Source organism: Girardinichthys multiradiatus, chromosome 15 (genome assembly GCF_021462225.1).
Source record: "Girardinichthys multiradiatus isolate DD_20200921_A chromosome 15, DD_fGirMul_XY1, whole genome shotgun sequence".
Taxonomy (NCBI): Eukaryota; Metazoa; Chordata; class Actinopteri; order Cyprinodontiformes; family Goodeidae; genus Girardinichthys; species Girardinichthys multiradiatus.
Window position 1 is genome coordinate 11,080,480 of NC_061808.1, and position 12,337 is coordinate 11,092,816.

Genomic DNA, 12,337 nt, shown 5'->3' on the forward strand with positions numbered 1-12,337 from the left:
AAATATTTCTGATGAGCCAAATCGAGTTTTAATAAAAAGTCTACAAACTTATCATGAATGCATTATAGTTTGAGGCTTTTAATTATTTGTTTGAACTGTTGTTTTTCTAGGATGGAATGATAATACAACATGCAAGCTGAAATATGTTTTAAAGCAAGAACTGGATGCAAAAGTCTTAATTTATAAACTATTTTTTCTAATCCATGGGTTAAAAATAGCCATGTTAAAAAAATTAAGAGACCCTGTGGAAGCCTTTGTGTTTTTCTAAAATAATTGGACATATAAATATTTGATATCAATGTAACTATACAAATAAATATCAGTCAGTCATTTTCTATACCGCATCTTCCATAGTGGATCGTGGGGAAGCTGGTGCCTATCTCCACCAGTCTATGGGCGGGAGGTGGGGTCCACCCTGGACAGGTCGACAGTCCATCGCAGGGCAACACACAAACAACCATGCACACACACTCATTCACACACTTAAGGGCAATTTAGAGAGACAAATTAACCTAAATTGCAATAAATTGGGACACTCCCTCGTTTACTTCCACTTAAAATGGCTAAGATCACAGACATGTATCACATCAAGTGTACATAATGTGGACATTGTTACTGAGCATTTTCAAGAATCTTTGCCCTGTTTACACCTCAGACATTTTGACATGCTCTTGGCTGTTGAAGTAAACACCATGGTAAGACAGAAAGAAATTTAAAGAGCTCTCAAAGCATTTAAAACCAGGTATTCCACTGTATGGAAAAGAGTCTACGAGTGGAAGACAGTCAAAATTACTGCCAACATGCTCCGGTCTGGCTCTTCAAGCAAGTTCACTCTAAGGGCAGTCAGCAAGATCCTGAAATGTCATTGTGGAACATATAGCAATCTCTTGCAAAAAGCACTGTACCCTGCAAATTCACAGTGACCCAAACATTACCAGTAAATCCACAAAGGACTTGCTGAGAATTAAGAAATGGAAATTCATTGGCTGAGTCAAAGCCCAGATCTTGTTCTCATTGCGATGCTGTGGTGTGACTTCAGGCTGTACCTGCAATAAACCCCACAAGGCACATTTTTGGTGTAATTAAATAGCTTTCTTTACCAGAGATGATGATTAGACTTTAATATGCAAGAATTTCTAAGTGAAGAACTGTTCATTATTATTTCCTAGGTTTTTCACATAAATGGTTTCACTTATTCCTAAACTTTAGCAACATTTTTATGGACAGCTTTTTGAATTTTTTGTTTTATATCAGCTAACTGGTTGACATTAGCTAATAATTCCAAGTAAAGGATGGGAATTCTTCCTCTATGCCCAATGCATATTTTAGATATTGTGATAATATGTGCTTAGGTTGCAAACTGCTCTAAGCGGTCCTAGATATCCCTATTTGCTAGATGATTTATCTTGCAAAGCAGACAAAATATGTGCAAAAGCAGTTTCAGGGCTTCCATAAAACTAACATTACATCAGGAAAGGCTATATTTATTCTTCATACCCACTTGTTGCTTTAATCTCATCAAAAAGCCATTCATGTAACAGAGTGAGCAGGACTAACGTGATGCCTCTGGTATCTATGCAATTTGACAGTCTCTTCCCATAGAATATCTTCTATAGAAACATATGTTTCATATTTGTTCAGGCTGGTGGAGTATGAAATATTTCTTAGACATAGACCGGTTCATAGTGTTTGTCTTATATATATGTGTGTGTGTGTGTGTGGAACAGTCTGGACTTGATCTCAGATTGAAATTGTATTGTTTTGGCATGATTGTTTTCTTTGCTAACCTCACCAAAAAATTTCTGTAATCGGTGACATCATTAGTAAAAGATTAAATAAAAAAACTAAAACAAACACATTGTTAGACCGCAACCCACTATGGAATAAGCAGTATAGAAAATGACTGACTGACATTGTTAGACAATAGAACCGGTAGTAAATAAACCCCAGCACAACCCCAGCTAGACTTCTAAAAAATAAAAAAACAAAGACCTTTTGCCAGGAGAAGATGTTTGCACAGAGCAGTGCAATTATTTCCACCGGACAGCCGGAGCTGCAAGCGGTCCAGTTATTCTGCCAGGATTTTACAGCAAAGCACAAAGTGAACTTTGATCTTTATTGTGCTTACCTCCACAGCATACTTTTAAAGCGATCCAGTGCTGACAGGAGGCCAAACTGAGGCATCTAATTGTAGAAAACGTATTGTAGTGCATTTCATGAGTGTATTTAACTTTTTGGAAAGCCAGAGTCACAGAACATGTTAGTAAACAGCTTTTTATTTTTCTTTACATTCAGCTTGTTATACCTCTGGCAATTTATATTCAGAAGTTTACATACACTCACTCTAATTTGGCTTTATTTTTAGGGTGGAATTATAACATAGACCTTAATAATTAAAAAACAAGCACTGGATGCATTAATTTGGATTTCTTGTTGATTCTGGTGTTAGAAACAACACATGCAGGCCCAAGTGTATACATACACACCAAAACATATTTGGATTTACAGTATGTCTCTTAGCAAGCTGCAGATAAATCACACCCTTGTGTTGCGGTCAGCAACACTTAAGCACAATTATGGCTGGATATTAGATTACTCATATTTGAATAAATTGTAGAAGGTTAATCAAACAACTGCTTCAGTATATTAGGCCTGGGAATGCACCTATGAGCCTCTTGTTGCTGCCAGGAAACAGTATGATCTTTCATTTTGTGAACTGCACTTGTTCTAATTTTTTGCTTTCTTGTTAAACAGATTGTGTTGTGATTTGTTTTGTAATTACTGCTGCTTTATAGTGACAAGCAACCGATGTTGACTTGGTTTGACACTATTTTGAATGCAAAAATGTGTCATTCATTGCCCTGATTTAGCTGCAGAATATAATGGTTGTACATTGAGTTAGATGTATCAGACCCAGGGAAAATGATGCAGACACACGACACACCCACATTTTGAAAAAATATCCAGGAAGTGCCCAGATTTTCCAGCTGGAGAGTAGAATGCAGGAAGCATCTGCCAGGCTGTCAGATGAAAGCCACAGGTTTTCTTTTTCTCCATGATGATGAGGAGAATGAGACAAGCAGCAGCTAAAAAGGGTGCGGGCTTATAATATCCTCAGAGTCAGGAAGAGTTTAGGCTCGCCCAGGAGTTGCAGCTACAGAACAGCAACTTCCAGGTTTACTTCACAGTGAGTCGGAAGAACTTTGACAGGCGGATGGTGTTTTGGAGAGAGTTGCAGTGAGACTCGTGAAAAAATGAAAACTAACTTCAGGCTGCAGAAGCTCATTGGGCTGGGATCAGAATGAATATATACACACACACTTACCCAACTCCTCAGAATGTTTGGAAGATTTCGTAAGTTTGGATGCAACATGATCTGATCACAGGATGCTGCAAATCCCCACCTGAATTCTATATGAGCATCTACTGTGACTTGCAAAAGTGTTCAGAACTGCAGAACATTTTCACATTTTATATGAGAGACCAATACTAAGTAATATGTAACTGTCCAGTGCAACCAACTGCCTTCTGAAATATCCTAATAAGTACATAGAGTTAACGTGTGTGATTTAATCTTAGTATAAATGTCAGTGCTCTGTCAAGGCCTTACCTAAACTGGCAGGCCAGGTAAGGAGATCAGTCATCTGAGAAGCAGCCTGGATGCCAAGTTTTACTCTGGGGTCGCTGCAAAGATCCTCAGCTCTTCCAGATGGGGGAGAATCTGCTGAAAGAACAGATTTTAACCATGCTCTCCACAAATCTGACCTTTATGGAAAAATGGCAAGAATACAGTTGTTAAGAAAGCCAAGAAACGTTAAAGTATTCCAAGGTATGCGGCAAGCCTTATAAGAGACACAGCAAACATGGACAAATGTCTTCTGGTGAGATAAGACTATAATTAACCTTTCTAATGTTGTATACAAACACAGTGTGTGGCAGCATCATGCTGTGTGGATGCTTTATTCAGTTGATTGGAAGATGTGTGGAACTAAATGCAAGTTAATCCGGTAAGAAAAACAGATACAGGCTGCAAAAGACTTTGGACCAGGGTAGAGCTGGGCGATGAAACGATGGCAATATATATATATATTAAAATATATTTTTCCTCGACAGACATATGAGAAAGGTTCAATATAGACCTTCAATATGCAGACAATAGTAATATTCAGCCAATAATAGTAAACGTTGCTCCTCGCTGGACCAATCATGTGGCTGGAATTGAGCTGTAGCCTCTTACTTCAGGTAACAACTGCACTGGTAGGATATCACTGAAAAAAGAGAAAAAAAATTAGTGCCCCAGAAGAAGAAAAGACAGAAGACATGGTACACGACATTTTTGACAAGAAAGGTACAAACAGTTTAGTTGTGTGGAGGTCAAGCGCGTGTTCCGACAAAGTCAGGTAATAACACCAATCTGTTTCACCCCTGGGAACCAGTGCCACACACTAGAGCATGCAGAATGTAAAACTTTACAATCCCAGACGAGAGCGAGTGCTAAGCCTCCGTCATCTCTCCTCTCCCTCTCCCCGAAAATGACGCCTGTATAGCAGCAACAACAGACCATAGAGTCAGCTTTATGATAAAAAGTGTAAGGGACACAGAAACCACAAATGCAGTAGTTAATTGTATTGCAAAAAAAAAAAAATTATGTTTAACATATACCTCTGTTAAACTGTTTAGACTTTTACCTTCAGGTGGCACTACAAAGCGCTGTCTACTAAACCCAGCCGCCACAGAGACAGTTTCTTCCACTTGACAGTCAGAGTTCCAGAACAACACCATGCATACTTGGACCGATCTCACATTATATTCTATTGTAAAGTCACTTGTGTATATATGTACATTTAAAAGATATATATTTTTTTCCATTTATATTGACAAAAAAAAAATCTTCACTGAGAACAAAGTGTACTAGAGTCAAATTCCTTGTTTGTGCGCACAACCCTGGCAATAAAACTGATTCAGATTTTATTTATGTAAAACACTTGAATGATGTTCGATGACATGTTCAACATTTGAAAATAAATCAAAAATAACCTTCTGATATCTTCAAATCTCACTTAATAGTACCATGGTAAAGTAGTGATTTGTTTTATATCATGATATATATCGATATCGACTGAAAAAAAAAATATTATCATGAAATAATTTTTCCCATATTGCCCAGCCCTAGACCAGGGTGGAGGTTCACCTTGCAATGGGATAACCAAGAAGCCAGAGCATATTTATGTGTTGAAATGGCCCAGTCAAAACCCAATTAAGTATTAAAATACAGTTGAGAATTTGTGACAAAACTTGGAGATTGTTGTTTACAGACACTCAGCATTCAATTTGACTGAACTTAAGCTGTTTTCCAAAGAAGAGTAAACTTTCAGTCTTCAAATGCTTAAATCTAATAGAAACATAACGATTTGCATTTGTAATTGTAGTAAAAGCATTAGCTTAGGAGGAGCAGAGATTTTTATTTTTAAACAAATAAAAAAAAATCCTGCATTAAAATTTTCTTACTATAATTATGAAGGGATTGCCACTCAGTCTCATGTTTCTCCTCTGACAGGTATTGTTAATAGAAGTGGCTCCTTCAGCAGCTGAAAGCTTCTCTTTGAGCTGAGATCAACAATTAAGTTTCGTTTCTCTTGTTTCGGATGGCTGTAAAGTGGTTTCCCTTGTGTGATTGTCCTCTCTGCCTCCTTTTAGGATGTTATTACAAGTCTCCGTGAAAATATGGAGGCTACTTATTCCCTGGGGAACAAAAAAAGAGTTAGACTTGATACCGAGACAGAACAGAGAAGATTACTGTTAACAGAATAACAAAGCAACTGGGAAGGTGATAATGAGAACTGGGCCAAAAAGGGGACAGGCAGAAGAAAGGTTCATGCATTTTTATCTAATTATAAACATGAATTTGTTGCCTACATTCTGCTAATATTAAGCCTCAGGCAGAGCGAAATAAACCTGTAGGACATACCAGGAAAATACTGATATGTCTAAATATTTTTGCAGATGAGTGATAGAAGCATAACAATTTTAATCAGAAAACCAGACATGAAGACAGAAACAATCTTCTTATTATTAATAATATTTTATTTATATTTTTATTAAAACATTATTGGCCTCCAACATGTAGAGAATGTACATACTATAATAATAATAATAATAATAATAATAATAATAATAATAATGAACTGAAAAACATCTTCAGTTTCTTTTTCGACATTGTTGAAGTTTATTTAGTCTCTTCTTCCTCTGGATTCTGCTCTGTCAGCCTTCAAGGCCTTAAATAGATTTTTGGAGGAATGTACAGTACAGGAAACAAAAACAAGAGTCATCTTTAATGCTGTCATTTGTTCTCTTTTTGACATCAACATATCTCATTTTGTTTGCAGACTATGACACCCATCAACCACGTTCTGCTTAGCTCCCAAACAACTTAAAGTTCCATTGCATTTCCAGTAAATTTGCATTTCTGCACGCACTCTTGTAACACGCCCTGAAACGCTTGCTCTGTTAAATGGATTTGGATGTATGCTGCTGTGTCCTGCTGCTTTCATCAGACCTGTGATTGTAAAGCACCAGAGTGGCAGCCTTTACAGAGCTCCATTTTTTTCCTGCAGAATAAAACACAGAAAAGCCACCGACTTTGCTCCTGCATGCTGCAGAGTGCTCATCATGACTTCCTCTCCATCTCTGCTTCATACTGAGTGCTTTGTCCTTTGCTGTTGGAATCTAAAGGAAATTCCACAGATGCACAGTTAAAAAGGTGACATAGAAGAAAAAAAATACAAGCTACTCACTGAAAGAGAACCAACTGTTCGTTTTACAGATCAATATGCCACAGGGCTGCACATTTTGGAGATGTCTTCTTAGTAAAGTTAGAACTTTTAAAATATGTTAGACGGTTAAAAACACAACATCACAATTTAAAAATGTTTCGGTTTAGTCTGCACGCTGCACTCAGAGTTAAGTGTAGGTTTACAAAATTTTCTGACAGGCAGGTGATGCTAAAAATCTCTTTTCTTGATTCACTGCAGTTGAGAAGAGCTTGACGAGGAGCAAAATATCATCCTGTCATGCAGCTGATTTCTCTATCCCCCTTCTTTCCCTTTCTGCTGAAGCTCTCAGTCTGTTTCCAAGGGGGTGAAATCCAGCGCTGGCGGTCATGTGTCTATAATGTCCTGCGCCGGCAAAGGTTCATGCGGCAGACTCGTAGCGTTAGGCAGAGTCTGCGTGTGGCCGACAGAGTTCTGCTGCAGTTCCAGTGCCATAGCATTCTGCGGGTGGGGAAACTCCTTCACCTGTTTGCGGTACTCTAAGAAGGTGGAAGCCTTGGTAGCGATGGCCACTACGTTTTTGCCAACAAAAATGGTGGAGACACGGCTGTCCTGGAACAGCACCATGTTGACGCCACGAATGAGGATGGTGACCACATTTATGGTGACCAGGCTGAGGACTGGATACAGCATCATCTTCTGAGGCGACATGTGCTCGCCCTGCATGCTGATCTCGCTGAGGGACACACAGGGCAGGATTAGCAGCAGGATGTAGCAGTAGAAGAACATCAGGCCTTCAGCCCAGATGGGCAGACCTGTCCGCTGGGGCTCCCACAGGTTGGCTTGGATGTCGAGCAGGTCCAGCAGGTCTAGAGCAACCCAGAACAGCCGACTCCTCATATCCTCCTTCTTCCGGAAAGTTCTCACATATTCCATGCTATCCAGAGCCACGAGAACCAAATACAAACCTGGCACACACACAGATAATAGCAACGTCAAAGCTTTCCGTGCCACTGTTTCCAGACTCTTCCTGTCAGCTTTGCAATTTTGAAAGACAAAGTAGAGTTTAATCTCAAGAACAAAGATGTAGAGAAACCACAGGATCATGGCGTATCCTCGTCGGGCCGTGCGCACCTCAGCACCGACCCACACCGCTACATAGCGTAGCACGATGAGGAAGCAAACGTCCCCCACCAGCACTATAATGCACACACCGATCTTCCTGGGACCCTGGTTTTGCTCCACAAGGTAGGCATCCATGAAGGCCATGCTTGTCATGATGACAATGGTGGTCAGGCACACGTGGCGTTTATCTGGGGGTGGCAAAACCATGGTGAGGGCTCTTATTGGCTCTCACTCTCAAGCTACAGTTTTCAAAAGTAAAAAGGAACAAAAACTAAAAGTTGATGTGCACAGTGGAGACGCCAAACCTTAAAGACTGTAGGAAAAAGTTTAAGGTGCTCTGACTGAAGTAAATGTCCAAATAAAGCAGAGCTGAGGAGAAAATACCCCTTTCAATGAGTGTCACAGTAGTCCACAGAGGATGATTACTACAGATGTGAAGTAGAGCTTTGTGTGGAGAGATGCTGCTGAATCTTCTCAGGTCAAGTGAAAACAGGAGCCTCCTCTTGTCACTCAGCGCACTTCCATTGATCCAGCCTGGCCTCCCGGCAGCAGCTACACCGAGGGGCTCTACACCCAACTCACCATGACTGATTGTAATCCGCACACAGCCAAATGAGGGATGCTCCTAGAGCTGGCTCGCTCTAATTGACTTGTGATGTGATGGTGGGACTCAGTGCCGCAGTGTTGGAATGTTTATGGAGATGTTTATTTTTGGATGAGACGGTGTAAGAAAAGGAGGATATGTGGGCGCAGCAGCTCTGCATGTATGAGAAATCCCTCTTCGGATACTCCTGCTGACAGTGGCGCAGTGTGTGTGGCTCCTCGTGGTCCTGCAGTGTGTAAGGAAGGAAATGGAGGAGAGAAGGGAGAGGAGTCTGCAGTGGCCAGAAGCCCCCAGCCGCCATAAATCAAGGAGACAGCAGGTCAACGGCCCGTGAGGCCCTGCGTCTGATGCTGGCTTCCCCGGGGGGAGGCTCTTGCTCTGGGCTGAAGATCCATCCTTCCTCCTTCTTTGTGCCACGTGTCTGCCTCTCCACAGCCTACAGGGGGAGAAATAAGGAAGGGAAAATGAGGGGTGGGGTGGGGGGGAAGAAACCTGTCAGCATTACTGGGCCATATAACACAGTTTCATTGCCAACAGCCCATATATGAGAAGCAAAGTAATGTCTCAGCTCGGCTCAAACGTGGCCTGTTACACTATTGATGGGACAGAACATATTGCTCACGTAACACTGCTTCAGGATGTCATTACCACTCTATTGTCTGTGATGTGTCATGTGACATCTGGATGCATGGCTTAATAGGCTCCCATGGCAATGGCAATATATTCACTGTACTGCGCTGCCGTTTAATTCCGGCTCTTAAATTAATAGAGGACTTATTACAAGAACTTGTAGGAACCCAATTTTCAAGTCTCATACAGCAGCTAACTACTCAGAACTTGTATTTCTCTTTTTCAATATTACTTGGCAGTGAAATTAGATGAATGTTGGCCATGTGTTCATTTCTCAGTAATATTTTTAGTTAGTCTTGGGCAGTGTCCAATCTGAATATAGGAAGCCATATTTCCAGTATGTACTGTGACAAACGCATATGTATGCACTCACGGGCAAATAAATGTATTGAAAAAATATTTTAAAAATCCAACTTTTATTTCGAGGAGATTTTTGTGAGGTCTGTTTATAACAAATTGTTTTTAATTAAATTGGTTTTAATAAAATCAGAGGTAGCACAATGGTACTACAGTCAACTAAATGCTGGTGAAGCATTTTACTGTCATGATTTTAGGTTTATCAGAGTGCCTAGTGACTTTTATTTAGTAATCATTGTCTCAGTTTCCCTGGGATGCAAATAGGACCCAAGGAGATCCATTTCTGTCAGCCAATGACAACTTGGCTGGATGTGAACCCAAGTTCATTTTGCTACCACACACAGTTTTAAAGATAGGAAGAGAAGTGAAATGCTCAAAGTTAGAGAGCTTCAGAGAAGATTGGCATCTTGGAATCACAGATATGCCATAACCACTATTAGACAATATATACATGCCAAAAAATAATTTTTCTGTCCTGTGTAAAAAGTGTAAAAATGTGGAGCTTGCTAAACTCTACTGCCACCTTGACTAAATCCATAGCGGTTTTTTAGAGAAAATTAAGATTGAATTTTCAGTAAGAAAACCATCCAGGTGGGGTTTGAAACAAAGTATGAATATGATTCCTACTGTGAAATATGGTGCCGGATATGTGATGCTGTTGGCCGATGTTTCTCTTTCAAAGGCCAGAGGAACCACGTTAGAGTTCGTGAAATCATGAACTCTTTGAAATATCAGGTAATTTTAAATAAAAATCCGGTTGCTTCTGCCAGAAAACTGAAAATCAACAAGATAATGATCCAAAAATACTAAAACAATGCAGAAATGGCTCACCCAAAATCAACCTTCTGACATGATCATGGCAGTCCTCAGATCTAAATTATATTCAAAATAACATTATTGTTCTGATTTAAACTTCTAACATTTCTTTCAATACATAAAACATTTAATATATTTGAGCATAAGACATGTCCGCATTTATGTTCTAATGTCTGCGTGTTTCATATATCATATTCGGCATGTTGACCAACTCAAGTCTATCTCAAAATCTGTAACACTTAGAATTGTTTTAGTCTGGAAAGTATTGCCATACAGTGGGCAACTGTGGCTCAGTGAGTAGAGTAGTCATCTTGCAATCGGAAGCTTGTGGGTTGAGTGATTGAGACTCCTGTTTAAAGGACTTTCAGTGGTCAGTAAAACTGGAATTGTGCTGTATAAATTCAGTCCATTTACAGTAAATTGTGGTTCTTTACAGCACAGCTTGTGACCTTTGACTCCTTTATTCTGTTGGCAAACATAAAGAAGGACATTTTAATGCTAAATAACCACAGGGTGAAAAACATAATCTGAGGAGCTAGATACCAAATTTCAGTGTGAAATAATGCTGCTGCAATGAGTAATGAACTTATAAGAAACATGTTTAAACATCCTGACCAGGTGTGTCAGTAAATAGGGTTGGAATTGTGGAGATTTTTCACTGAGGAATAACAAGCAGTTTGTGATGCATCCCTAGCACAGAAAACACATCCTGCAACTCAGTGTTTAAACTCAGCAGCGGGATATAGATGAGAATAACATTTATTTCACCTTTAGTGACAGCTTCATTTTAATTCCACAGTTTGATTCAATATTTATCCAATGATGTTTCAAGGTTGTTTGACCTGCTTAATATTTCAGCTAATATATTTGTTGGAGCATGTGACAGGATGGATGTGAGAAGGCTCAAAGGGCATATTTAAAAAACACAAAATCCAAAACATGCCAGGTGCAGGATGCCCAGCAGGAGCCTACCATGGGCATTGGCCTCATCCATAAATAAAGCAGCATGTGTAAACATTAGCATGAACACAGAATGGGGCCGGGTAACAGCAATTTTAACGGTGGTAACTGAGCAGAAACATCTCCATCTGTTCAAATTTGCGTAATTTTGACAGAAACCAGAATTTGTTATTTTGCTCTGTTCTTGTGATTCCTGCTGTCACTGGTTCCTTCAGCCTAAACATTTATGAATCACATTAATGTTTACTTCAGCCTAGATACCATTTAAATCAAGAGATCCCTGTAAACTGAGCTCTAACAATAATCTTACAAACTGTGACTAAATAAAGTCATTTTGAAAACTTCTGTAATGCATATCCAAAAATATTCTCCTACTCAGGAAAAAGTGCAATTAGGATGATTTAGTTAATGTACTGACCCAGATAGAAACATAATTTAATATGTAATATTCTCTTTAACTTAGTGCCTGGCAAACCAATTGGTTTCCTTCAGTCTATTCTAGTGTGTCTCAATGCACTGTAAGAATAATGAACTTCTAAAAAGTTAATAAGCCTGCACCACTGCTGAGAACTTTGTGAAGCTATACTCAAACATATTGAGTTCCAGCAGCTAATGGAAGCAGTAATAATGATAGTAATAGTCATTAGTAATGGTCATTTTGATAACAAAAACTGAAACGATCACAAACACTCTGTATGTTTACTATAGCACATCTGTTACTGAGTTGACGGTATGCAAAACTAGGGACAAATTCATAAAGCTCTGAAAACCATTTCACACTGAGAGAAGGGTGCTGCAGTTATCTGAGTAAACCATAATCTACAATTCATCAGCCATTAACACTATGAGTATCATCAGCATTGAAATATTAAACATGAAGGCACGTTCAAGTTAATTAAGCCTATGTTACAGCGTACTCATTTTCTTTTACGTTGAGAAATTTTATTCTAAAACTGGGAAAGTTAGGGAGTTTCAGTCAGTAGAAAAAGAAAAACCAGGTTAGATCTTCTATGTGTCCTGAATGAATACAGTGTTGTTTTAAACATGTGCACAAGCAGAATAATAATGTGCAGAG

General features: G+C 39.3%; 1 protein-coding gene across 1 annotated transcript in view; it reads right to left on the reverse strand.

Annotated features, from left to right (window-relative positions):
• Window positions 1-6,066: 6,066 nt before the first annotated feature.
• tmem121ab (transmembrane protein 121Ab) overlaps window positions 6,067-12,337 on the reverse strand; it is a 100,941-nt gene continuing 94,670 nt past the window's right edge. The window contains exon 2 of the mRNA XM_047388353.1: window positions 6,067-8,935. Coding sequence (XP_047244309.1) covers window positions 7,158-8,102 — 945 coding nt within the window. The 5' untranslated portion in view covers window positions 8,103-8,935 and the 3' untranslated portion in view covers window positions 6,067-7,157. The remainder of the gene's footprint in view (window positions 8,936-12,337) is intronic.